This window comes from Odontesthes bonariensis, chromosome 10 (genome assembly GCF_027942865.1).
Source record: "Odontesthes bonariensis isolate fOdoBon6 chromosome 10, fOdoBon6.hap1, whole genome shotgun sequence".
Lineage (NCBI taxonomy): Eukaryota > Metazoa > Chordata > Actinopteri > Atheriniformes > Atherinopsidae > Odontesthes > Odontesthes bonariensis.
Window position 1 is genome coordinate 14,680,860 of NC_134515.1, and position 27,416 is coordinate 14,708,275.

The 27,416-nt window shown below is 40.5% G+C and overlaps 5 protein-coding genes across 5 annotated transcripts; 2 read left to right on the forward strand and 3 right to left on the reverse strand.

Annotated features, from left to right (window-relative positions):
- Nucleotides 1-31: 31 nt before the first annotated feature.
- Nucleotides 32-7,878, reverse strand: rprd1b (regulation of nuclear pre-mRNA domain containing 1B). Its single transcript, XM_075476393.1, has 7 exons — nt 7,256-7,878; nt 5,768-5,897; nt 5,027-5,160; nt 4,463-4,581; nt 2,386-2,512; nt 1,763-1,938; nt 32-1,324 (listed from the first exon to the last, which is right to left on the reverse strand). The coding sequence occupies exons 1-7, from the start codon at nt 7,404-7,406 to the stop codon at nt 1,175-1,177; spliced, it is 987 nt and encodes a 328-aa protein (XP_075332508.1). The 5' UTR covers nt 7,407-7,878; the 3' UTR covers nt 32-1,174.
- Nucleotides 7,879-12,014: 4,136 nt separating this feature from the next.
- On the forward strand, nt 12,015-15,734 carry tas1r1 (taste receptor, type 1, member 1). The gene is made up of 6 exons (XM_075475619.1): nt 12,015-12,199; nt 12,300-12,627; nt 12,739-13,503; nt 13,588-13,806; nt 13,973-14,093; nt 14,812-15,734. The coding sequence occupies exons 1-6, from the start codon at nt 12,015-12,017 to the stop codon at nt 15,732-15,734; spliced, it is 2,541 nt and encodes an 846-aa protein (XP_075331734.1).
- A 2,002-nt stretch (nt 15,735-17,736) lies between these two features.
- On the forward strand, nt 17,737-18,424 carry LOC142390108 (transcription factor HES-5-like). The gene is made up of 2 exons (XM_075475476.1): nt 17,737-17,805; nt 17,931-18,424. The coding sequence occupies exons 1-2, from the start codon at nt 17,737-17,739 to the stop codon at nt 18,339-18,341; spliced, it is 480 nt and encodes a 159-aa protein (XP_075331591.1). The 3' UTR covers nt 18,342-18,424.
- Nucleotides 18,425-20,027: 1,603 nt separating this feature from the next.
- Nucleotides 20,028-21,164, reverse strand: her12 (hairy-related 12). The gene is made up of 2 exons (XM_075475620.1): nt 21,064-21,164; nt 20,028-20,951 (listed from the first exon to the last, which is right to left on the reverse strand). The coding sequence occupies exons 1-2, from the start codon at nt 21,130-21,132 to the stop codon at nt 20,541-20,543; spliced, it is 480 nt and encodes a 159-aa protein (XP_075331735.1). The 5' UTR covers nt 21,133-21,164; the 3' UTR covers nt 20,028-20,540.
- A 3,498-nt stretch (nt 21,165-24,662) lies between these two features.
- LOC142390225 (transcription factor HES-5-like) lies at nt 24,663-26,163 on the reverse strand. Its single transcript, XM_075475621.1, is given in 3 exon segments — nt 24,663-25,886; nt 26,006-26,109; nt 26,112-26,163. Coding segments are annotated over 3 exon segments (594 nt in total). The 3' UTR covers nt 24,663-25,448.
- Nucleotides 26,164-27,416: the final 1,253 nt, after the last annotated feature.

A 27,416-nucleotide genomic window follows, 5' to 3' on the forward strand; every position in this document is an offset into this window, starting at 1 on the left:
TAAAATGACCCTTCAGCTCATTTCACATTCACATTCAGTGTAAATAATTCAATTAGACAACCTGTCCTGGTTTGATTTTATCCCACACATGTTGTGACGGGTCACAATGTCGGAAAGGTTCATGACCTGGCCTTTATTTTTATGTTTCTTATTTTTTCCATACTGCTCAACCCTGTACACACTAAAACAGGACCTAAGCTTTTACTCACAGTTCAGAAGATACTGAATTTGGGGGTGTTAGCATTTGGGATAAAAAAAATTAGCTGTCATACAATTACATTCATAATAGTTTCTTTGAAAGAAAATGTTTTATGATCTGATCAAATTGCCCAGGATTTGTTTATCTGACACCGAATCCTCGACGACACTAATTCTGCCTCATCACATTTCTAGCATCTGCCCAAACCATCGCATGTAAACTGATACTTTCAGCTGCGCTTTTTGTCTAAAATTGAGAAAAATATTTTGTAAAAAGGGAGCACGAACACCAACGTTTGTGTCTTGACCTCACAATATATCTGACTGCATGATTCTGTCTCACAAATCATGTTTAATCAGAATGAAAGTGTTACTGAAATGGGTGTGTTGTATAACAGCTGTCAAAACAACCAAAGAGCAACATCCACTGAAACCAATCGGATCTTTTTGCTAATCGTACACACATCAAAACTGCCTTTTTGACTTTGTGTCAATAAAACGCCACCAACAGAAAGCCAAAAAAATAAAACGAATGAACGATGCATCCTTTTCACAGTGTAGCCATAACCCAGATGAACTGAGTGAGCAAACGACCCACCTTTGCTCACGGACTGGAAGAAACATATCGCACATGAAGATGCTTTGATTGACATGTCATTTCCAGCATTTAAAACTAAATAAAAACAATCACAAAACAAACTTCCAAGCTGGTGGAGTAGAATCCTTAACGATCAATTCAGACTGACAGAGTTTCTGTTCTCCTCTGCAGAGCGTATTGATTTTTTTTAATCAAACCTTCCTTGTCATGTCTCTTCCTCCTTTTTGCCCTGCAGCTTTGAGTTAGCAGATGGGCTGGCTACTCTTCTGCGACCGGTTTGAACACATGTGCTCTCAGGGGAGTATTTTTGTGAATCAAACGTGGGGCTGAGCTTGGCTGGGAAGGGGCACAGTGGTAGTTTGTCTGGTCACAGAGCTCTTAGTCGGTGGAGAAGAGGTCTCCAGCTGAGGGGAGCGGGGCCAGACCACCGGTCACGTTGGGCAAGAGGGACAGATCAGGGAGACTCTGGATGTGGGACTTGAGCTCTTTTCTTACTTGTGTCACCCTCGCCAGTTTCTGCTTATACTCCTGCAGAGAACAATGCAATACAGTACAGGTATGAGCTAACCATTATACTCACTGACAATTTTTGTAAATAATTTTAATTCCTGAAATCTGGACAAATGTACAAGCAGGAAATGCATGTTAAAGTATTGTGGAAAAGTCCTTAATTATACAAAGATTTCAAAGAAAAAGTGGCCTGACTGTGGTAAGATGAACAATGAACTTCTAAACTAATGTGATGGATCATATAACATGGGTTTTAGATCGAATTAGTAATATCTGCTGGTAACTGCCATGTGAACAATTAGTTCTTTACACGTCAACAAACTACAATACCTCAGTTTTTAATGTACTGTATATCAACTAAAGAACGTATGGGCAAATCTTAAAAAAGAGCAAACAGGCCTAAAGGGGAATACATGAGGTGATTTAACACACACAGATTGAGTCAGAGGTTCTTACCTCCAGTTTCTTCTCCCTCTCCATGAGCGCCTCCTTCTGGCTGCCGATGTATTCAGTCAGCATGCGAGCCAGCTGCCTGCGGTCCTCCAGCTCTGCTGCCAGCCGCCCGTTGTACTCCGCCAGCAGCAAACAGGCTTCATCCACCGTTTTGGACAGTTTGTCTGCTGCTTCCTTGTCTAGATTGGAGTAAATGTTGTTTGTTGAACTCATAGAATATTTTTCACTGAGTTTATGACAGTGAAAGGCAGTGTTGTACATACAGCCTATTGCATGTTTTAATATTCATAGCTTTAATATACTTTGTCCTCTATTGCTCAGATTTAACTGATCACAATATTTTGTTCTTTCTATGATCTGAAGAAGATGCACATTTAAATCATGTACAGTACATTGCTATAAACTTACTGTGAACCATCTTACAGATTTGAAACAATATCTGCAACATTCTGTTTCTATGTTTATCAGTGATCCCTGTACTTTCTACAGTTCTGGTGTTTTTGTTTCTTATTGTTTTACCCTGTGCTGAAACATCTTCTTTAGTTGTTTCAACAACCACTTTAGTTACTGAACGAACACTACATAAGACAGACGACGCTTAATCAAGCTGGGCGGTCGACTCTTACCTGTGATCTTCTCCAGCAGAGAAACATCCTGGACTTCCTGCGGCAGTGAGGCGATCTTCTGACGAACAGCTGCGTCACCTGATGCAGCGTTCTCCAAGTCCTGCAGGGCTTTGATCAGCTCTTCTGTCTGGAAATGTGAGTCGTGTGTTCATAGGAGAAAGATGGATAAAGTTATGGCGTGGGGAAACAGTGACCAGAAACACAGACCAGAGCATGAAATAGAAGAGAGATGTACAAGTGTGACTCCACCTCCAGTTCTGCACCTGAATAAACACAAAAGCCCCATTTCCACTATGCAGTCCGGTACGGGTCGGTTCAGAACGGTTCGCTTATTTCAGTGTTTCCACTACCACGAAAGCGTACCGGTCCTTGGAACCCCTTGGGGTACCGAGCACACAGGACCGGTTCCAGGCTCTGCTCTACGTTGTTGGTGAGGAGGCTGTGCAGCGGGAGCTCGAAAACCAAAAAGTTTTCCAGCTGATTGCCGCAAAAATGGCAGAGAGTGGTTTCAACAGGACCGAGAGCCAGTGTCGCATTAAGCTGAAGAAGCTTGGAGGTGGTTCGAAATTATGGATGTTATTTGCTGTTATTTGCTATTTACACTTCGGCCCACCCCTGAGGGTCCCCTTTGTACAGTGGGAACGCAAGCCGACCCCAAAGCGACCCGACCCATACCGTACCATTCTGAACTGACCCGTGGAAACAAGGCTAATGTATAACTTTACATGATTACAAAAGTCTCTATAGGCACATATTTGAAAATGAGCAGAATGTTTTACAAACTCCCCCTAAGGCGAGGGGGCTGGAAGAAGAGGGGTCTGATTTAAGGGTTTTAACATTTCTGTTTTCTTTGGAAAGAAATATTGACATCTAAGTGGAAGCTTCGCACGACTCAGGATGCTTCAAAACTGGAATTTAAAACCCATAAACCCTTTATTCGGTTAATAAATAATAATAACTGTCGACACATGCACAAGCAGTGATGAGTTGATCAAAGTACATTCATTAAAACAAAAACATGTTCAAGTGTGTAATAGGGCTGAACGATATGGACAAAATTTCATATCTCGATATTCATGCCAGATATCTCGATATCGATACGATATGACTGTGGGTTCAGTGAAAACTAAGCATTTTTCTGAAAAATAAAAAACATAATACAAATGAAGGACGTCTGCATTCATCGGGTCTTGAGTTTGTTGTTATAAAATGGGTCGTTAAACTGATGTAAGGTTCAGTCGTCCGGCTCGACCACAGGTCCGTGGTTGTGGCAAAAATGTTCAATTTCACGGAGCTCGGATTCAACATTCATTTTGCATTCGTTATAGATTTTTGGAATGGCCACTTGATTAAAATATGTTCGGGATGGTATTTTGTAACATTTGTCCAGCGTCCAAACCATTTTCTGAAAGCCCTGTTTTGTGACGGTGTACACGGGTACCATGTCTTCTGCAACGTGGTATTTTACAGCATCTGTAATGTCTTTGTGCCTGGTGGACGTCGACTCAAATGGCGTAACGCTACTGAACGCATCAGCAATCAAACTTTGCTTGGGCTTCACTTCTCCGCCGTTTCTCTCATTGCAATACACTCTTCGTGCAGCGGTGGTGTTGTTTCAGGTGGTAGAACATGTTTGTTGTGCTGCCTTACCTCGTCGCATTTTTTGCCAAGCACAACCTGCACAACACCTCGCTCTGGTTCACATCCTCTTTTCTGAATCCAAAATACCTCCAAATAATGAAAAATGACTTTTTTCACTAAATCTGTCGAATGTGCAGATTCTGCACCGGCCTTAGCTTCCGCACTCATGCTTCTCTTTTTAATGTGAATGTAGTTTGTGTGTCTCTGTCTCCCTCCCTCCCTCGGATGTTTGCCATTGGCTGGCTTCAGCTGTACATAAAGGCAAGCGTAAAAATCATGTTTGCGACTGCCTGAGCTGCACATGCGGGGAAAATCTATATCGTTGAATTTGCGATATTAATATCTTGAATGTTCATATCTAGATATTGATACGATAACGATATATCGTTCAGCCCTAGTGTGTAATGCCTCTTTCAAGAACTGTGGGCATTCTTACCAGCTGAGTCGCGGAGGCTTCTGTGCTGCGAGGAGAGTTGTGGCTTCTGTAGTCATCGTCATCATCTTCTTCTTCCTCCTGGATCTTCTGATAGCTTCGTTTCACAGCTTTCTTTTCTTCTGCAGACAGAGAACAAGTCAACATAATAACAATATCACTAAATGACAGATGAAAACAAAACCATTTCACTTATTCACAACATCAGTCGTTCTCATCTCATTTCACATTTAGTATTAATCAACTTAATAACTTTTGCAACAAAAAGATTAAAATTCACTTATCATTATTAGTTCATATTATCAAAATATATTAATTAACACAATTCCTATCTTTATAAGAGGTCAAAGGAATAAACTCCTAGAATCGCCTCAGAGAAGAAAGAAATCTTAGGCTAAATACGGTGATTAAATCAAAATACTGAATCAGAATTCACCTCATAAATGTGGCTCTATCCTGTTCTAACTCTGCTCTTCAACAAAACTTTATAATTCTGCCCATTTTTAACAAATACTGCAAACATTTGCGTACACACACAACAACAAGCTTATGTAACAGTCGTCCAACCTGAGGGCCTGGGGCTGTTGGAGTCCTCTATGGCCAGTTTAAGCTGCTGAATGAAGTCACTTCTGTAAAGGCTCCTCTCTTTCCAGATGTTCAGCAGCCGCTCCATGTGCTTTTTACAGTTCTCGTCTGCTTCCCTGCAGAGTGGCAGGAAAACAGTGGCGTGAGGGGGAAGACAAGCATAAAAAAAAACATTTTAAAATTAATTGAAACAACATGTGGATCACAAAGCAAAAACTACAACTAAGAACTGCTAAATTGCACTTGGTTGTACTGTGGGAATTGTAAGGAAGAAAAAAACGCTACTTTATTCACCGAACTGATTTCTTTTAGAAAACAGAAAGTAAAAAGAGAAATTTAAAAATACAATAAATTGTATAACAATGTTTTTTAGGCAACTCGGGAAAAAAACAAAATACTTTGTTGATATTTGAGGGAGCAAAAAAACAAGCATTTGTCTTCATAATACTTCAATGTTGCTTTAAATTGAATCAACTTAAAAGGTCCAGTGTGCAAGACTAAGTGACCTCTACCAGTATTTGCATCTTTTCACTGCAATAAGTTGACTTAAAAAATGATAGCTTAACAATCAAATAAAATTGTGAGGTGTGTCCAACCTTAGTGGTTCAATATCCACAACTATCAATACATCACACTGTACTTTCCTTTCACCGATACAAACTCATTACGCAGACCACAATATGTAGGTGACTGAGAACAAATATTGATCATGTTAAAACATACCTGGCAACATGAGAGCAGGCATCCACAAGTACAGTCTCAAAGTCTTTGGTGAACTCTGGTCCTTTTTTCTTGCTGTTCTGGATGACATCGTTAGCTAGATACAGGAACGTCAGCTTTCTGTTGCTTTTAGCTGAAAGACACAGAAAAAAAATAGAAAAATGTCAATACTTAACTGGGAAAGTATCTGGTGACACTGCATCGCTAATATGTCAGTTTGTTATTTACAATACAGTTAGGTTTGTACTGTCATTACGCCTACTTTTCTTCAGCATATTTCCCATATTTTGTGGGATCGTGACCACTGTCACAGTAGAGTGATAATAGCATCAGATGAAGGGCGCCTTTGCTTGCAGCCTCAATGAATAAAAAAGTGGGGGTTCTATTTCCTTCAGGCTGCTAGCTCCTATCATCCCAGCATGAACTACATTCACTGTGTTGGTGCTACACACAGTTTTACAGAGGCACATCCACCTTTTGCAGTTCACAGACAAGACAGAACAGGCAGTACTGTGCAGCAGCCTATTCCTATTTATTCCTACTAGCACAGACATGTCCTGCTGCACTTAAGCCAGGCTGTGATGTGGATCTGCAGCGGTGACCACAACTGCTTTAAAGTGCTTTTTACTGTGCTTTCTGAAAATGTGGTTTTATGCTGACCAAATAAACAAGGACAACCAATCCAAAGTATAACCTAATTCCCAAGGTTATAAAGAAAACAATTCAAATGAAAAGAAAAAAGCCACAAAGGTGCAATATGTAGTTGTCACATTAAGCCTTTTCTCCTCCAATGCATTTTACATGAATCTCAAGTAGTTGAATGTTGAATTCCATTCACAAAGGATGGTCCAATGCATCCTGTGCTAAAGGAATTAATAAGTGAAGCTCCTCTCTTCAACATTTAGAGCATGTGACCAGCTCTTATCATGACTGCCAAACATACTTCCAGGTAATTTCCCTCAATAACATTCAAGAGTTAAAAAAACACTTTTCAGCAGGACCTTAAGTTTACATCTGTCCTGGCTCAGACTGTCACACAGTACGCATCACAGGTAGTGCAGTGAAAAGGGGTCAGTTGATATCACTTTGCGAAATATATTGCAAAGACCCCATCGTTGTGACTTCATAATACAACCCCTGCATACTGGTAAGTTTATATGTCCATTGAGAGTATTGACGGTACTTTCTGGAAAAATACATGTTGAATGTGTGATTATTCTTCTGTTTTCACTCCTTGCACAAGGCAAGTAAACACTGGGGAACTTAGTAGTATACAAGCAGTTCAACAAGAAAAGTTTGGTCCCATGCAGATCTGAAAACAGCTTTTTAAAATCAGACAGCGACACGTTCGCACCTGTTTGACAGATAATCTGTCACAACTGCACCCAATATCACCAGCGACTAGTTAAAGGTTACCAGTAACCTGTTTAACGACACAAAAGCTACAACACTGTCTACAAACCAGCATGTTCAGCAGCGGTTAGCTCTCACCTTTCTTCAGCTCTCGGTGCCACACTTTGACGATGAGGCCCGAGTGTTTGCGGTGGTGGATGATCCACAAAGACAGAGTCTGGACGCTCTGCTGCGAGCTGCTCAACTCCAACAGCTTCTTCTCCAGGGCCGACTCAGAGAAGGACGACATGCCGACAAAAGTGTGTCTGCTTCCCAACCCACTCTAAAGCAACTGAGCTCCGAGCTATTCTGGATAAACTCGCACCGTCATGAAAACCGAAGTTGTGTCGCTTTCCTTCAGTTTATGCCGCGTCAAACATGCTCTACCTAATAAGACGATATCTCTTTATTAACTGAGATACTGACGAGATCTACTGAACAAACCTGAGGTGTTTATTAGTTGTTTGTTTACAGCTTCAGCTAATGCTAGCTAGCCGAGCTGAACAGCCATCTGCAGAGCAGTGCAGCCCTGAGCTCCTCTGCACTTAAACCCCGCTCAAAGTAAACAAAACTCTTTCAATATTCCGGTTGAATATGCCTCACACGCCAGCGTATGAAAGAAAAATGCAAAGGGCTGCTGATAAAACTCACACTTTAGCTTTAGCTTCGGCAGCCTGAACTCCTGAAAAAAATTTACTCGAAAAAATGGCAGCTTGCACTTTCACCTCGACATGTGCGTCGCACATAAGTGACGCAAGCAGAACCGGGGTCCCATCCACTTTATGACGAGAATGAAGGTAAAACCAGACCCTGCATACTGTTCAAGACTATTTTAAATGGTAACATTGATGCACATCATGTAAAACTGAATCAGCTCTCATTTTGTTTTGGATTGAACCCCAACATTAATCTTGTTCTTTGGATCTAGTTTGGACCAGTGTCGATCAGGTTAAAAAAGATTTTCTTTTATTTCACATAGTGGTACTGGAGCTTCAGGAGGCTATTTATAAGTAAATGATTAAAAGGGGGGAAAAAGTGTAAATCAAATATATGTAATACATGTATAGAAAACAATGCAATGATTTTATTTCATGCACAGTCATTACAAATTATATTTTTATTTTCATAATATCATTTACTCATTTTGAATTTGATGCTGGCAAGAGTGGGACATGTTTAACACTGTTTCCCCACCTCTTGTTTAAATAAGACTGTGGGTTTAGGGATTTAGGAGCCTTGTGCATGGTCTCATTTCTTCCCCTTGGTCCTACCTCCTCGTCCTCTGTTTTGTAGACGTAAGGGCTCCTTTTTATGTTAGTGGTCACCGAAGCATTGGGGCATTTGGAGGGCTTTAAAACTACTAGTTCTTGATCTCCAAATGAAAAGTTGCATCTACCTTCTTAAATGGAAGAATTTATTTAGTTTCTCCACCGAGGTGAGTGGAGTCATGCTGTTGTAATACTTGAGGAATGTGACTTGGCATTGTCCTGCTGAAATAAGAAAGGCCTTCCGCAATAAAGATGTTGTGTAGATTGCAATATATGTTGCTCCAAAATTCCTGTAAAGATTATTTGATCATTTTAGTGCTGCGGCATATGTGCTTCCAACACAGATACTGGCTTCTTAACTGTGTGCTGATAATCCCAGAGGACTCTTTATTTCCCAAAATAATTTAAAATTCTGACTCTTCACACAACATGACAGTTTTCCACTTTGTCTTAGTTCTTCTTCAATGATCTCACTGTTTACATGCTGACTTTGTTATTTTTTTCTTACATTTGTCGCTGCAGTGCTGAATCCTGCCTGGGCCTGATGATCACATCCGCTCTTTACTGGTTTTCAGCCTGGTTCCTTGTAAACAGAGACCTCTCTGGATTCCCTGAATCTTTTAAAGAAACTATGTACCGTAGATGATGAAATTCTACTTGAAAGTATTTTTTCTCATAGTTAGTTATTGCTCATTCAGGGCACTGGATGCTTATCTTAACATTAATGCTCCTTGCATCTGACTTTTGAAAAATACTTCTATATTTTCTTATGTTTTGTGTAATAAAAGAAAATAAACAAACAAGTTACGCAAATAATTTGGTGAATTAAGCTAAACATCAAACATAGGTTAAAAGAGAATTTACCACCGAAGAATGTATTAATACAGTCAATAGAAATATTAAATCCAAAGCAACATTTTTTTTGTATTTTAGGTCTCTTTAACCTTTTTAAAGTTTTCCTCTTTTTTATTAATTGATTCTAAATGTAAACAAATAAATTGGAGTGATAAACACTAAACGGTTTTTGAGTGATGAACATGAAAGTGGAGCGCATAAACGGTTTTCCTCGGGTTGCTTTTAGTCTGTGAGATTTAGATTGACTAAAAACTTTAAACAGCATGTTGAAACTGTCAATAAGAGCTTTTAATATCATTTTCCCAAGTAGTTAGGAGTCCTGATCAGGGTTCTGTTGAAATATCATGAACATGAACTCATGAACTGTAACAATAAATGCTAAATCAAAAATGATTGCCTCAAAATCACCACATCTAACACATCTAATTGAAAACGACAACAGAACAGATGAAGGGAAAAATTGCAGAGATCTTAAAACCAAATATGATATGCCACAATTAGTATCTCCTTTCAGACATTCAGTGTGTTTAGAAACAGACCCAGAGTAGACAGCCTATGCTTTGATATATTCTAACAGGAAACAAGGAGATACAATGGCCACTTTTTTTTTAAACATCACTAGGTCCCCACAGAGAGGAGTTGTCATAATTGTTGTTACATTTTACACTTTTCCTGCTGTAAAGGAGTCAACATGTCTCTTTACTTTTTCTAACATTATACTGTCACTGATGGGGAAACGTGTTGTTGCTTCGTTGAAGATGTTTTATCTAAACCTGCTGGACAAAAAAAAAAGGTAATAAAGTCAGATGCTTGCCACATCTGCTTATTACAAAACACCTGTTCTGTGGGAAAGCATTCACGATGCAAATATTTTCACTCAAAATTCTGTGGTTGAACAGACAAACTCATTTTCATGGGCGTTTGCCTTCACGATACTGTGGTTTACAAAATACACACTATTCCAGTCAAAACAGTGGGTTTGGGATCGGGATGCAGGTGTACATCAGGCAAATTGTATGTTTGTACAACAGGTGTGTTTGGCAGATTGAGGCTCAAGTATCAGCCAATATACAAATTGAGCCACACCTTTACAGGCCTTTTTCACGACAAATTGTTACTCATTTAAGCAGAAAAACCTTTGTAGCTAATAACTAGTGAACGTTTTGTTCATTATTAGTGGGTCAGTGAGCTTGGACTGACAGTGGTCAGTTGGCAGCACAGACAGTAGCAACATCTACCAATAGGTTCCCTAAGTGAGACGGCTTGATGAACAACATTTATGCATATTTGCACAATTTTACAAAATAGATTCTTCATTCATTCTTTTGTAATGTGTCATTTATTCTAACCTTTTATCATTTATCAAATTAATTGTAGTTATCAGATTTTAACTTTTTTACTCCATTACAGTATCCATCCATCCATCCATTTTCTATACCCGCTTAATCCGTCGGTCGGGTCGCAGGGGGGGCTGGAGCCTATCCCAATTCACCTAACATGCATGTTTTTGGACAGTAGGAGGATGCCGGAGTACCCAGAAAGAACCCACGCATACACGGGGAGAACATGCAAACTCCACACAGAAAGGCCCCAGCTGGGAGTTGAACCTGGAACCCTTCTATTACAGTTTGTTTATTCAAATCTTTATATGTTTCTGTGTTTTTTATCAGAGTCAGTGCATATCAATCATATTAATCAACATCACTCTGAATGTGCCAATGGAACTGTTGGTCTTTGACCCAATGCTAAATTATCCATTAAAAGATGAATGAAAGATAAACCAATAACACTGAACAGTAGCACAGAAGAAAGCAGAGAAGTACGGTAAAAAGGCCTCCTGGTGAATGAATGAAACCAAAAGCAGGGGATAAACAACACTGCTGAGCAGACAGCATTAGCATTATAAGCTTAAAACCCTTTTACATGACAGAGGTGGAAGCATGTTTGCCTGTCTGAGAGTCATTACAGTGTTGACACCTTTGCGTGAAGAATCTCATTGCTAATAAAAGTTCCAAGAAAAAGTTTCCATCAAGCTTTTTATCCCTCTGTTGATTTTTCCCTCACAACACTTCATGTTCACGTTCGCCTCAACGTCACTTCATGTCAAGTGAGTATGCAAGTACGTCTAATTGAAATCACAATATCCCTCACTAATCAGGCTTTTTGCCAAATTAGCCCAAAATGGGCCTCACGAAGGTCTCCAGATGAAATCTTAGCATTTTTCATTAAATTCTTAAAAGACTACATAAATGCAATATGATAAGATTATCAGGTAAAGGAGTCGATAGACATTTGAACACTGACAGTTTCATTTGGATACACCAAAATAATAAAGTGCTATTCTGAAGATCCTAATGGATTAGATGTTAATTACATTAAAAACATCCTGTTCAGGTTAGATTCTTAAAACATCCTCAACAAACTGAAATTTAATCTTCAAAACCTATAAAGCTAATGCCAGTAATGACACTTTATGCCAGTTTATGTTTGCACTTATCTAAAGGTGTCTATCACTTTTTGGTAAATTAATTACCTTTTAGGGTTTTATGCAACTCACGTTAATGGAAGGTAACACTACACTGACACAAACAAATAAGATATGCAAAGAGTTTTCTCTAAACCAGCATTCTCCGGAAAGATGCAAAACCCCCTCCCTCTGTAAGTCCACACACTTAAAAACAGCTTCTGATCCATTATCACAAACCCCACTGAGCTCGGAAGGCTGAAGGTGAAGTATGTTTCCTACTTTATTTCTATACCTAGGCCTGCTGATGCCACAGTTAACTGCAGGGGAACTGGATTATACCTCTCAGGGACAGGGGATGCAATTACAGGGTGATTACTCTTTTGCTGGACTCTTTCCTCTCCACTACACTGATGCACCAAATGATGGTTTGCCTGCTTTGGTTCCATGTGATCAGTAAGTTTTTTAACTTCCAGTACCAATGATCAAGTAATAGTCTGGCTTTAAAATAAAATAAAAATTCAACCTATTATATGTCGAATGAAATCTATTTCAGAGGAAGACCCAACAAGCATGCATTTCACTTAATGCAAGCCATGAGATTTGCTGTGGAAGAAATCAACAACGGCACCGGTCCGCAGCGTCTCTTGCCAGGGGTGAAGCTCGGCTATCAGATGTATGACATCTGCTCGATCCCAGCCAGTGTCCTGGCAACATTTGACCTGCTTAAGCAGCAGTACCAGAACCCCGCTGCGCCTCAGGTAGAGGGACACACACACCTAAACACCAGCAAAGCTCAAAAAGCAGTGGCTGTGATTGGCCCAGACAGCAGCAGCAAGAGTTTCACCCCTGCCGTTTTACTGGGGTCCTATCTTATACCACAGGTAAGATACTAACTGGAACGCTTTTGTCATATCCTTGAAATGTTCCATATTTTATTCAAAGGCATATATACAGCATTAATGAATTCTTCACATCCCAATTGCTAATTGTAGATCTCCTATGAAGCATCAAATGAAATGCTGAGCAACAAGCTCCTCTATCCAGCTTTCTTCCGCACAATCCCCAGTGACAAGAACCAGGTGACAGCTATGATCCAGCTCCTGGTTCGATTTAACTGGACCTGGATTGCTCTCTTGGGCAGTGACAATGATTACGGACTACAAGGCATGCAGAGCCTAACAGAGCAAGCAGCAAACTCTGGCATCTGCATTTCCTACCAAGGAATTATCCCCAAGGCCAGTGATGACACAGTCAAGACCATGAGGAACATGGTGGAGAACATACTGAAAACTAAAGTGAACACCATCGTGGTATTCTCCAGCAACACGAAGCTCTATGGCTTCCTCCCTTTTGTCCTGGAAAGAAACATAACAGATAAGGTGTGGATTGGGACAGAGGACTGGTCACCCTCTACTCTTATTTCAGGAATTCCTGGGATTCACACCATCGGGACTGTGATCGGAGTGTCTGTCAAATATGCATCTATCTCTAGGTTTGGAGATTTTCAGAAAAAGGTAGTTGAGGCGTCAGTCCAGCACACCAAAGAAGACTTGAATGTTACCATAAACAATGGCAATGACTGTCTACAGAGCACAGACGTATACACTCTCGCCAGCAAGAATTACTCCATGGATAGATATGACACCACCTCTTCCTTTAATGTATACAAAGCGGTGTATGCCATGGCTCATGCCCTGCATCAAGCACTTGGTTGTGATTCTGGAGAGTGCAGCAAGAGAAGTGTGAATCCACACGAGGTGAACTGAAGTAAACTTTCTTTTTTGCCAATCAATGACCACTTCTGTCAGGCACTGATATCTCTTTTTTCCTCTCCATGTCAGCTTCTGCCATTGCTTAAGCAGGTGCGATTCTCTCTGGGCAACTCCTCTGTGTACTTTGATGTTAATGGTGACCCACCCACAGGATATGATATTGTTTCCTGGGTTTGGAGGGGGACGGAGTGGTCTCTCAGAGTAGTGGGCTCCTTCACGCCGGATCCCATTACGCTCACTGTGGATGCTGATCAGATTGAGTGGCACGGCAAAGGAGACTCAAAATCAGTAAGAGCAACAAGCTGTTGTCATTTTTTGGTTAAAATAAAGTGACAAATTAAAATTAGCAGTGTTTAAAAAGTTATTTAAAAGAAAAAAAACTTGAATTGCTGTCATTTGTTGTCAGGGGATTGTTACAAATTTTCTTCCTCTATTCTTTCAAACCCTGTCGTAGGTGCCGCTCTCCGTCTGCTCTCCACCCTGCCCAAAAGGCCACAAGAAGCTGCTGACCGGGCAACACGTGTGTTGCTTTGACTGCCAGGCCTGTCCTGCTGCCACGTTCCTCAATAAAAGTGGTAAATAAATAAAGATGCGCAGGGAAACAGAAGGAACCCAGCATCAGAATTTTTTTTAAAGAATAGATAAGGAGAGGACAGGTGAAGAGGTTTTTTTTTTTAGATAAGAGTAATAATTTAACTGTACTGTCTATTAACTCTGATGCAAGAAGACTCTAAAGTTCCACTTCAAAACTCAGATCAGAGCACAAAAATATTAAATTGCTAAATATTACAGGACAAGACAAGAATAGATTTTTTGATGTTCATAATATCTTCTGATTAATCTAGTGGTAAGAGCAAAATTTACCAATAGATTTTAACTTGGCTTCAACCAACGTGCAGAAACAAATGAAATTATTTAATGTAAGAATTTAACTTGGAACGTTTTGTCGTAAATATAAATGTTTCACTTGTGGTGTCTCTTATCTTAATAACTAAAATAATATTGGTAACTATACAGTTCTCTATTTAAAACTTCCTCTTGAAAGTTTCAGCCCACGTTAACATTGTGAACAAAATTATTGTTTTGTGTGTAGTTGACCAGCAGGTGGCGCAGAATACTCAGGGTACAGGATGTGATGCTGAGGTCAAACAGTCAGAGGAAAGAAAGAAAGAAAGAAAGAAAGAAAGAAAGAAAGAAAGAAAGAAAGAAAGAAAGAAAGAAAGAAAGAAAGAAAGAAAGAAAGAAAGAAAGAAAGAAAGAAAGAAAAGTGATCTTTACTTTTCTCTTTATTAGAGCTGACAGAATGCCAGTCGTGTCCACCGGAGCAGTGGGCTCCTCCAAAAAGCGAGCAGTGTCTGAACAGAACTGTGCTGCTGCTGGCCTGGGACAATCCCCTCTCCATTGCCCTGCTCTTCTTTTTGGCCACCTGCCTCCTCTTGACCTCCAGCACCGCAATAATCCTCCTGCTCAACCTGAACACACCAGTGGGCAAGTCTGCCGGAGGCCGCACCTGCCTCCTGATGCTGGCAGCCCTAACTGCTGCTGCCTTGAGCACTTTGTGTCATTTTGGCCAGCCGTCTCTGCTGGCCTGCATCCTCAAGCAGCCTCTGTTCACCATCAGCTTCTCTGTGTGCCTGGCATGCATTACTGTGCGCTCCCTTCAGGTCGTCTGCATTTTTAAATTTGCATCCAAGCTGCCGCCCATCTATGACAAGTGGACCAAAAAAGGTGGGCCGGAGATCACCATCTTTGTAGTGTCTGTCACCATCTTGTTTATATCTGTGCTCCGAGTGTCCCTCGACACTCCGCAGCCTTCCCAGGATCTTGAATTCTACTCAGACAAAATTGTGTTGGAGTGCAGCAAAACCCTCTCGATAGGCTCAGGCATTGAGCTGGCATATGTGTCGCTGCTCAGCGTGCTCTGCTTCTCTTTCAGTTACATGGGCAAAGACTTGCCGGCCAACTACAACGAGGCCAAGTGTGTCACCTTCAGCCTCATGGTGTACATGATCTCCTGGATAAGCTTTTTCACCCTGTACCTCATCAACAGAGAAACGTTCACCATGGCTGCGCAGGTGTTTGCCACACTCCTCAGTGTTCTGGCCTTCATTGGAGGATACTTCGTCCCCAAAATGTACATTATCGTCTTGAGGCCACAAATGAACACGGCAGCGCATTTCCAGAACTGCATTCAAATGTACACCATGAACAAATAGTAGGGTCTGAATGACAAATGCCTGTGGGGTGCAGTAATAGTTTAGGTTCACCTCCGAATTGATCAGATTTTAAAATGTTAATTGTCTGTGTACAAATAAAGTTGCCTTAAACTCGTGTCACAAAAGTAGATTATTGTTCATAGAAATGAAAATAAAATCTTTAAGCCTGTCTGTGCCAATTTTATGCAACTTCTTAAACTGAAAACAGTTTCACAGTTTAATTGTTCTACATAAATAACTGGTAGTTCCCTCACTTGGTTGTGCTCCACGTCTCCACCCAGTCACATTAAATTAAGCTGACAAACAGATCTCCTCAGCTGATCTTTGTTTAGATTTTTATAAACTAAACACTCAATAACAACATAGTTTAGCACCTCATAATAAGTTAAGGCAACTAAATTAATTAGCTTACATTTGTGAGAATAGATTGATCTATAATTGTATTGTAACTTAATATTTTTGCATGTTTTGGAGAGGGTGACACCTGCAGGTTTTTTATAACAATAAAAAAAAAAGACTGGTAAAAATCCTCACTGTGTCTATAAAATCAAGACAATGAATCTGCTGTTCTTTGTGTTGTTTTTTAGATGTTTATGCAGTTTAGAAATATAATTTTTAGCTTTCATAAAAAATAGTATTCTATTTTATTGACTCAATGTGACGCAACATCTCTTTGCATATCAAATAGATACACAATTGGTCTGTCTGTGTGTCTCTGTGTGTGTGCGTGTGTGTGTGTGTGTGTGTGTGTGTGTGTGTCTGTGTCTGTGTCTGTGTGTGTGTGTGCGCGCACGCAGCTACACGCGCACAAGCGCTGCTGCTGTTGGCTGTTGTTTGAGAGGAGAGATGAAAGGGCCTTTTGTAACTGGGAGGTCAGCACTATTGACCAGTAGATGTGTGAGTAGAGTCCGAGCTCGGCTTTCCCACAGTCTCTCTGTCCACTCACAGTCTAATACCCTCCGTCAACAATCGAAGTGTGCCATGGCTGAACAAGCAGCGGTTTTATTGTCGCAGGCACAAAGGAGCAGAGCAAGACGCCCTGGAATTCAGGAGTCTTATTTCACATCTGAATCATAAAAAATCTCATTTCTCATTGTGGAATATTTCAAAGTTGCAGAATTTTTTTTTCCACCTCGTGAGACTTCAGCTTTGCACAACATCATGAGTCGAGGTTCCACTCCAACAACCGTATCGGGAGATCCAAGACGTTCCAACATAAAAGTTAGACCTTTTAATGAGACCAGACCAGATTACCTCTGTACCTGCTTGTCATTGAATGAATGATTTGTTATTCTATCTCTGCTGTTTGGCATTCACAGAAATCAGTGTTTGGTTGGGCTCTCTGTTGCTCTAAATCCAACACAAAATTAAAGTCACAAGAACATCAGCAGAGTTAAATATTGCTGTTTATTCACAAAAGCTCTCACAAAATCACAAGTTCGGTCTCACTCAGATGAACCTCATTTACAATGTGTGGTACCCATTTGACAGTCGAAGATTTATGAAAAGATTTTGAGATATTTTGCAAAGAATTTGATAGGAACAAACGTGCCACTATTTATTTAATATAAAGTTGGAAATATGGTTTGGTTGCACAGTAGCAATTGAATCTATCATATTCTTCCTTTCATCAGTTCCTTTTCCCTTGATACGATTAATCCAATAAGCAATGTTTAATTATTCCCAGGATGGACATCAGGGACTGCGATGCATGTTCCCCTGAGTGACTGGAGACTGAGATAAGCAACAGCTCCTGATAAGAGGTGCACAGCACATTATTCTTAGCCTGACATATTGTATGGAAATGGTTTTATCTTTAGTGGCCAGCTTACGACAGCTTCACCTCTTAGTTATTGATGTTCCTGCGAGTGATGCAAGTCCCAGCCCTGCCTGAGCTGCATGGCTTTGTTATGCTAATTCCACACTATAAATTGAAGAGACGCTCCTTCAGCGATATTAGAGCTGACATCCTGACGAAGCAGCTCACTCCACCTCCACACAGATGACTCCCTGCACCACCAAACACTTCAGCGATCACCACACCTGGATGTTAGAGAAAGACATCCTCAAAGTGAGTATTACAGGTTATTCTTTTTGTTCAGATCTTTTTCTGCTTGAACTGTAAAACTGTTTGAGTGTTTGTTGCAGACTTGAATCGTGATGTTACCTCTCTGTCCCCTGTCTCCTCTTCCTCAGGTGAGAAAACCTGTTGTGGAGAAAATGCGCAGGGATCGCATCAACAGCTGCATCGAGCAGCTCAAAATCATCCTGGAGAAGGAGTTTCACAAGCAGGAGCCCAACTCTAAGCTAGAGAAAGCCGACATCCTGGAGATGACAGTGAGCTTCCTGAGGCAGCAGCTGCAGTCAGGCCTCTGTCACAGCAGCCACAACCAGGGCTACTCTCCCTGCTGGAGGGACTCCCTGCATGTCCCCTCTGCAGGCTCCAACACAGAGGTCTCTGTCGCCCCTCTGCAGGGCCTTCTGCTGCAGAACCAGACGCTCCATCAGACCCAGAGAGCAAGCAGTTGCTCCTCAGTCTGCTCCACACTCAGGCCCACCAAACTGCTGGACAGCAGCAGCAGAAGCCCAGTGTGGAGGCCTTGGTAGAAAACTCATAAACACTCTGAAACCTGAGGGAAACTGTTCTATCCCTCATTATGTAGGAAATGTATTTCCAGCCTGCTCATTCAGTGTGTCACTGAGTGTTTTTAGTGTTTCATGGCGTCAATGAGAAGATTTGTAATAGATATTCTAACAGCTTTTTTTCAGATTTCACAGCCTTACTTATATGTTCATGACTTATGTTCACAGTTCTACATTTGGTTCCTTTGAGTAAATGAAGGAAATTAAATCAAACGCATTCTGCAGGTTAGCATTTATGTCTTCTCATCATGTTTGAAAGAACTTTTTTTATAGAGCATGTCTGTTGTGACTACACAGTCTAGGATTGAGACCTACAGTTCCATTTTAAAGTTTTAGCACCCTTATTCATTTAAAATGAACCAATAGGTGTGTCCAATCTTTAAAGTGATGTTGTATTTGCCTTTGATAAAGGATGTATATGACAAAATGCCGTGAGACAGCAGCTCCTATGCAGTATCTTATGTATCTTGTGTTTTTTATTATGATGCATTATGTTGTCAGTAAATGCTGTGCTTTGAACTAATTTGATAGTTAAAAGATTCACAAAATGTTAACAACTTCAAACTGGATGTTAATAAAATTCCCAATCTTTTCTTTAAATTTTGTGTTTATGAATTAATTGTGAATTCAATATTTTAAAAAAGTAATGTAAATAAAAAATATGTGACAGTGCAGATACAACTTTACACTGTCACATTTGTAGGGATTTGCTCAAATCTGGGACAAAAAGTAGGTTCTCATCATTTAAATCATCACATTTGTCTAAGGTCATCGTTTGGTTGGTTTCAGAAAGCGCTTTTCTGGTCTAGCTGATCACTCACAGCATTATTTATACTACAAGCCATATTTACTCATCCACACACACTCATAATACAATATTACAGTCTATGCACTGCTTTTCTTTCTCGATCCCACACATTCACACACCAGTAGATGCATCAGAGGCAACGGGGGTCTCAGGGTCTTGTCCAAGGATACTTCAACATGTGGTCTGGGGAAGCCGGGAGTCTAACCACCGACCCTCAGGTTGGCAGACCAGTCCCTCCTGACTTCCTCTTCTGCCCCATGTAAAGTCCACAAAAAATTTAGGAAACATTTGTGTATAGGTTTGTACTTGTTTTTCCTACTTGATGAGGACTTCAACTCATGGGATAAAGGAAAAATCTCTCTTTGGTGAAGCTCTTGACACAGATATGAAACATCATCTTGACTAAATTTTGTAAGATGTGAGAAGCCAAAAGATTGCAAACAAGTGGTTTAAGATTCAGAAATATTTAGCTTTCGTATTTAAAAGATTGTGATATCATGAATGATATAAACTCTTTATCCTAAAAATAACCAGTAACTTGAGCTGTCAAATATTTGTAGGAAGTAGAATATTTGCCTTTTAAGTTTGAAACAGAATGAAACTCAGCTCATGTAAAAGCTGTTCTTAATATATATTCTATAAATGTTCTACATTTTCCCACCTGCAAATGTCTTCATTAGTATTTCAAACCATGACAGATATATAGTGTATGTACTCTGTGGAAATAGGCTGGATATCTGGATCAAACATCTCATGACCTTCTCTAAAATCAAGTTCAAGACAGAATTTAAACCGCAATTAAGAGGAAAATGGGATTCTGTGTTTTACAATGATTGTGTCTTTTTATTAATTGTCATACAAACATCAGAAATTAGTTTCAAGTGCCAAAAGTGACAGCATCCAATATTCTCATCCAGTCATACAGTGTGAATAAGTACATCCACTTATGCACACACGAACACAAAGAAATCATCCCCAGTCATACAATCTGTCTTACATAATTCATAACAGAAGAGAAATATTCTCAACAGTAGCTTTCAGTTCAACGCAGTATGACAGATACATATGCTGTTACATCAAGCAGTCCAAAGATAAACTCCACTGGAGTAAACGATCACATGATTTGACAAAACTATCATCACTCAAAATCATCTCCAGCTTTAAAAACAAAGGAAAGAAAGAATTAGAGTCAAAGTAGGACAATCTTAAACAAGTGAGAGCCCATCACTTTTACTTGTCCACCAATGTGATGAGACAATAAGTAAACCCACACTGAATGAGCAGGCTGGAAATTTATTTCCTACATAATGAGGGATAGAACAGTTTCCCTCAGGTTTCAGAGTGTTTGTGAGTTTCTACCAAGGCCTCCACACAGGGCTTCTGCTGCTGCTGTCCAGCAGTTTGGTGGGCCTGAGTGTGGAGCAGACTGAGGAGCAACTGCTTGCTCTCTGGGTCTGATGGAGCGTCTGGTTCTGCTGCAGGAGGCCCTGCAGAGGGGCGACAGAGACCTCTGTGTTGGAGCCTGCAGAGGGGACATGCAGGGAGTCCCTCCAGCAGGGAGAGTAGCCCTGGTTGTGGCTGCTGTGACAGAGGCCTGACTGCAGCTGCTGCCTCAGGAAGCTCACTGTCATCTCCAAGATGTCGGCTTTCTCTAGCTTAGAGTTGGGCTCCTGCTTGTGAAACTCCTTCTCCAGGATGATTTTGAGCTGCTCGATGCAGCTGTTGATGCGATCCCTGCGCATTTTCTCCACAACAGGTTTTCTCAACTGTGAAAGAGGAGACAGAAATGTAAGCTCATGTCGTACCAGAAATACCAGAAATCGTAGGGTACAAGGTGATTTAAAAAAGAAAGAAAGAGAGAAATATCCTTGTACTCACTTTGATGTTGTCTTTCTCAGAAATCCTCATATTGTGCATGGAGGAGTAGCTGTTTGAACATGGGGCCATGTTTGGGCAGGTGAACTTAGATGCTTCCTCTGAACAGCACTACGAGCAATGAGCTCTGGAGGAGCTGCTCCTCAATTTATACTACGTGATTAACATAACAAAGCCATGTGGCTCAGGCAGGGCTGGGGTTCCCACACTCTGACCAGTGGGACTCCCAGCACAACAATGGAGGACATGTCAATAACTCAGAGAGAATTTATCTGTGCTTAACGTGTTTCCCAAGATAAGCAACAGGTAATTAACACTTTATCAAGGGGTCATCTGAGAATTTATCATGATGCTACAGTTAGAATTTGATTAGTTAGATGAATAACGTGGGGAAGTGATACAGAAAAATGTGTATCACTTTAAGGAGGTAACCACAGTCAAGGGCCAACTGCTTCCCTGCAATAAAACAATATAAGATGAGCTCTTATTGTCTCTTCAAAGAAAACCTCCCTTCCTGGAAAGACACTTTGAAACCCAGCAATGACAATTTGGACCTTTGAAAATGTTTTATTCAAGAAGAATACATTACTTTTGGAAACTTTTGCTACAGACTGAATGATGTATACAGGTTATCGGCTAAATTAAATTTCCCACCTGTTTATTTTCTAATGTCGCCCTGCCGGTCACTGCTTGTCTTCAGGCCCTAAAACACGATGTTTTTCTACGGGGATATGGGGATTAAACACGGAGATAGGGTTATCTGAACAGAGTCTCACCGGTGCAGTTGACCCGTGTCTCATGCACGTGTGAAAGCAAGCAATTGGCGCGAGTCTTCCAGTGCGGGTCAAAGACCGCGTGCGTTGAAGTGCAATTAAGGAAGCGCAACAAAAGATCTCCTGCGCATTAGTGAAGCCCATCAGGAAATGCATTTCCAGGCTGTTGTTTCTGTCATTAAGATTAATCAAGGCGCGGTCGCATTTGAACCTTTTATCATAAACCATAGGAGCAGTGACTGCACGATGCATTCTTAACAAGAAAAGTAATATGATCAATGATTTCATTTCCTTTCTCTTAAACCCTTCATAAGTATTATGTGTGATTTTACAATTCAAAATGTACACACTACATATATTTATCTGATGAACACAGGAAATGTTTTTTAAAAAGGCATAATTTATTAAGAATCTGAAAATTGTTGATGTAAAAGAAAGTAACTTTAATGTTAATATATCTGCCTATAAGTTTGTTTCTTTCTCTATGTTTTGTCCCACTAAACTTTTAGCCAATCCCAAATAATTTCTGGTTTAACAGTTCACATTTGGATTATTGTTTAGTCACTGAGTTCTGTTGAAAACTGTAGATGTTCTGTAATCACAAGTTCTTGCCTGACTTCCCCTCAGGGTCTGCAGACTGAACTGTGTCAAATTAGTGTCAAGTTAATGGCATGAAGAGCGGGCTGGCAGTATGCTTCTGAGGGCCTCCATCAGTGGCTGGCCCCAGATGTGAAACTGGCCTTGTGAGTAGATCTGTCTCTCTGGTTTCCCACCAGCCTCCAACATCAGGGTAAATGAGCTACAAAAGCCGTGCCTCTCCTCCAAGCTCCGTTGGGAATGTTAATTGATCTTCTGTTGCAGGACAAACAGAAACTCTGTGTCCCTGTCCATCTGGGAAAAATCAAGTCCACTGGCTTGTTTTGCTTGCTTGGCACAGAGCACTGTGGCTTTGGTCTGGGTTGATAAGTTATTAGTCAATAGTTTTACATTCATTGTAAAACAAACTGGATTAAGAAGAAATACTACAACAGAAATGTCTGGGCTCATCAAGAAAATGTAAAGGACGATATGCCCAGACAGTGCGTAGGAACATTCATTTTCAACCCCTTCAGTCTTTGTAAAAGTGTTTGAAATGACTAATTTAAAGGATTGAACCATTAAATGATTCATGTGCAACAGGTGCCTGATAACCTGCTGTGTGAAAAGTAAAAATCTACTAAGTTTCATTGAGATAAGTTTACGAACCACAAACAGATATTTGACCTGTGGACATTCAAATGTCAATAAAAGCACCCATATCACATGTATCTAAACCAAACACAAGCACCCTGAGAAATGTTCAATATATTGTACTTTTCTCCAGACCTCCTCTCTTCATTTACATCAATATCACTCTCATATTTTAGTTTGAAATTAGAGTAACTGCCAGCCTGTCCAGTCACTTCCACGCTTGGCTTCACTATCTGTGCTGTTCATTTCTGACATGTTTGTGTGAATTTGTGCCTCCCCTTAAAGTTAGCGTGCACTACATGGCTGCTGGGGGTCTTTGTCTTCAAGTGTGTGGGAAGATGAGTTCCCCTCCCACCAGCAGCCTGAGAGCTCTGAATTCCTGCCATAAAGTCTAGGCCATCGCTCAGACCTGAGGCGGCGCAGAGCTGCTTCCCGTCAGCCATCGCTCTGTGAGTGTGGTATCTCCCGTTTCCCACACTCTGCGCCTATTCACTGGTCCCGAGATGGGGACAATAGAAGTGTGTCTTGTTACACATCACATTAGCTACGGTGTTTGATCTCCTGTTGAAGGGGAGGGGGGGCAGCTTCAGCCGGACCATCTGGCCTGGCAAACTAGACCCTGAGAAAGTCCCAGGCATGCCACATTCTCCACAACTTCTGCACACACAAATAGTTGTGAAAGACTTTAGGAGCACTTGAGACATAATTCAAGCAATAGACGTCATACCACGACCACCACAACAGAAGAAATCTGGGACATGTGACCTGCAGGGGCGTCTCCCTACCCAGTTATCTCACTTTTTTAAAACACCTGTTCGCCAACAAAGTCAGTCAAGATGAGATGTTAATGATCCCTGTGGGAAATAGCGGATCTTTAAAAAATCTGGTTATAATGAGAGTGGGAAGTATACTTTTAAAATTTATGTAAAATGTTTGTTTATTATCAAATTTTTTATAACATATGAGTGTTTCAAACTCATTTGCTGAAGTTAGACGTTAAGATAAATGACACAAAAAAATGACAGAAAAATATTAAACGCCATTATCATTAAAAATCCAAACACTTTCAAGGTAAGGAATCATCAGTCAGTGTTACTGGACCTGTATATAAAATATAGACAATGTTATATTTTTGGTGTTCGAAAATGTTAAAAACATAAACTCTGCTTGTTCTATGCTTGTTCTAAGATTTAGTTGGTGTTACTTTGTAAAGGAGGAAAATGTTCATTCAGTTGGAGTTCTATTCTCAGAATTTGTTACATCTCAATGATATCTTCTCAATTTCTTGATTTCTTTTGTAATTATGTGAAACAATTTACACAGATTCATTGAAAAATGTGAATGCTAATTGCTGGAGCTGTGGACGCCTAAAAGTTAACATTACTTTGGATAAAGTATAACTGCTCAGTTGAGTAATCTGGTATAACTGGATTTAAGAGTGTAATTTTTTTGATGGAGCAACATCCAAACTTTACCTTAAAATTAATTTTTCATCCACTCATTCTATATAATTCATAATCAAAATTTCGGCAATCACCAATAATAACAGTTTAAAAAAAAAAAAAAGGTGAGACCACTACAATTGTTTATGTTTGCAAGACTTCATAAGAAGTTTTCAATTTATTTATTCACACATGTTCAAAGGGAAACTTCTCAAGGAAGCAACAGAAGAACAGAAGAGTCTTTTAGAAAAGATTGATTTCAATACAAAGTGCCTTTATAAAAGGTATAAATTCCAGGTTTTTCACTGGAAGATGAATAACATCTATTATGGACATCACAAGTGGACAATTAATAGCAAGAATGTCAGTAAAGTTCATTCACACATAGGCCAAATAATGGATACAAAAAGTCAACATATATTGTTTGGGACAATCCTAATAGGATTTACAGTAAAGGTGGATCCATGGGATCCTTTTATGGCTTGTTTTTAATTCATCAACAAAAAGCTGATGGAACATATCAGTCAGAGATACCCAGTATCAGAGATCGACAATAGACACATAAATCAAGCAGTGTCTCAGACACTTTGATAGCTCAAAACCTGTGTGGTTAATATAATTAGATTATGTTTGCAAAATAAACAAGTGAGGATTAGTTTTCCCAACAGGAACAATTTACACAATCACAGAGTAAACACTCTAAAAGAGAAAGTGTGCGATATCTATACATATGATGTACATATTCAGTAAAACCTGAATCATTTCAGTCCTTCCATAGGAATGAAGGCACACTGTGCCAGTTTCACCACATAGTGTAACAATTTACTATACTGAATCTTCTGCCAAAGCAAAAGGCATCAGACTTCAATGAGTCTTCAACTTTCTGTCCATGACGTTCACAGACGTAGTTTTCTCTCTGTGTGAAGCTCACACTGCCTCCATCCTACCAGGGTCTCCACAGAGTGCTACCGGCCGGGCTCACACCCTTGCTGGAGTTGACCTGATGGAGAGGGGAACCAGGAGGGGAGAGGTTGCAAGGACTGAGACCGGTCCTGCTGGATGCACGCAGACCCTGGAAATGGCTGAGGAGCAGCCTGTGGGCCTGAGTCTGGACCTCGCTGTGGGACAGGAAGCTGACTGCCTCCTGGACACAATGAGAGTAGCCATCAGTGGCTGTCATGAGGCCAGAGGACAGTCTGCTCTGCTGCTTCTGCTGCTGCCAGCTTCTCAGATATGACACGGCCATCTCCAAGATGTCCGCTTTCTCCTGCTTGGAGTCAGGCTGCTGCCTCAGAAACTCAGGACCCAGGAGTGATTTAAGCTGCTCGATGCTGGTGTTGATGCGGTCTCTGCGCAATTTTTCCACCATTGGCTTTCTCAGCTAAAAAAAATCAAAAGAAAAAAAAATGTTAATTCCACTTGAATATAGATCTTTATCTAAATTTCTCAAATTCAATTCAAGTCAAGAAAGATGGGTGACTTTATTGAGAAGATATTTACCTTGTGAGCAGGGGTCAGGTGGTCCTTGCTTGGCTGTCCAAAAACAGTAGGTGCCATTGCTGCTGATACAGAGCGTTTCTGCTCGGTCTGAAGAGCCAGTGAGTCTGAGCTGCCTTCTCCTCTCCCTCTGCCCTGTATTTATACACCCAAATCTCCATATGAATGTGTGAGTCTTAGGCTTGTTGGAGTTTCTCACAGTCCCTGGGCCAATGGGAGTGCTGGGAAGGGCTTTGGGGAGCGCAGGGCTGCCACATGCTCAATGAAGTGTTTATAGCCGTGGGGACAATGACTGTGCCTCTGGGGAGCAGGTGGAGGAATAGACCGCGAGAGAAAGAGCCCAGGGTGGAGTGGGTAGGGGGGTGTAGCTGAGAGACTGACCCGGCACTTGTGCTGATATGGGAAAGTGGTGACCCCGGAGGGAAGCATGCCGCTGTCTCTTGTCAACTCCACCGCCACGTAATTGAAGACAAAGTGCCTCCGCCAACAGGCACACGTGGGTGTTACAGAGGGCCAACTGTTAGAAAAGATCAACATGCAGCCACTTCCACTGTTAGAGGCGGCAGACTTCAACTTGTGGAGCTGTGCAACAGTTGGGACGTGTCAAAGATGAAACGAAAAAGAGTTTCTCTGCAAGTTTTGGTAGCAAAATCCCATTTGCTTAGTGAAAAAGGAGTTTTGGTCCACATACCAAAATTTGCAAAGAAAGGGGACAGTGAAGATCTTTTATCTTTGTGGGCTTCTTGTAGTAAACTGTCTGTTCCATCACCAAGTGTACTGGTTTGTGTGCAAAAGAAACATTTTTTTTTTACATCACAGTTACTCTCACTTTTAGTTTTGCCACTAAATGAAGTGTTTTAGGGTACAAAAAGTGTTTTCTTCTTCTTATCACAGAGGTTGTGTTTGTTTTAACATGAATACTGTTGCAATAATGTAAGAAATAATTGTTGTGAGTGCAATGGAACTATAATAGATACAGAAGTTGATATAAAATAAAAATATGATCAAATTACGCTTGTCGATTCAACCACAGCAGGATGTGTGCATTTTGAGAGTTTATCGTATAGAATAGTATAAAATTATAAATAAGAATACTTTTCATTTGTTCCCTAAATGTTCCAGCTTCGAATAGATTTTACAGAGGAACTGTAAAATCCAACAGTACTACAATCTCTGTACTAAATAAATAATCATATTCCAAAACTCTCCAGTGGATATTTTAGAAGTGTGTGACACTGAAAGAAAAATCTTTACAATGAGGTTTTATTTACAGAGAAAATGACTCATTGGTTCAGATGTTTTTTAAAACCGAAGCCACACTGTCTAGAAAAAAAAAAAAAATCAGAGTAGTACTGTAGAATTTCCTTTATTCATTCAGCTCACAGAAGTGATGACTTCCTGACTGTCTTTTAAA

Bases quoted from the DNA above. Each gene is read 5' to 3' on its own strand.
- rprd1b (XM_075476393.1), bottom strand. From the start codon at position 7,406: ATGTCGTCCTTCTCTGAGTCGGCCCTGGAGAAGAAGCTGTTGGAGTTG. The intron at 5,898-7,255 runs GTGAGAGCTAAC...TGTGTCTTTCAG, and splicing joins GCACCGAGAGCTGAAGAAAG to CTAAAAGCAACAGAAAGCTG. The intron at 4,582-5,026 runs GTTGGACGACTG...CTCTGTCTGCAG, and splicing joins CAACAGCCCCAGGCCCTCAG to AAGAAAAGAAAGCTGTGAAA.
- tas1r1 (XM_075475619.1), top strand. From the start codon at position 12,015: ATGTTTCCTACTTTATTTCTATACCTAGGCCTGCTGATGCCACAGTTA. The intron at 13,504-13,587 runs GTGAACTGAAGT...TCTCCATGTCAG, and splicing joins GAAGTGTGAATCCACACGAG to CTTCTGCCATTGCTTAAGCA. The intron at 13,807-13,972 runs GTAAGAGCAACA...ACCCTGTCGTAG, and splicing joins GCAAAGGAGACTCAAAATCA to GTGCCGCTCTCCGTCTGCTC.
- LOC142390108 (XM_075475476.1), top strand. From the start codon at position 17,737: ATGACTCCCTGCACCACCAAACACTTCAGCGATCACCACACCTGGATG. The intron at 17,806-17,930 runs GTGAGTATTACA...CCTCTTCCTCAG, and splicing joins TAGAGAAAGACATCCTCAAA to GTGAGAAAACCTGTTGTGGA.
- her12 (XM_075475620.1), bottom strand. From the start codon at position 21,132: ATGGCCCCATGTTCAAACAGCTACTCCTCCATGCACAATATGAGGATT. The intron at 20,952-21,063 runs GTGAGTACAAGG...CCTCTTTCACAG, and splicing joins CTGAGAAAGACAACATCAAA to TTGAGAAAACCTGTTGTGGA.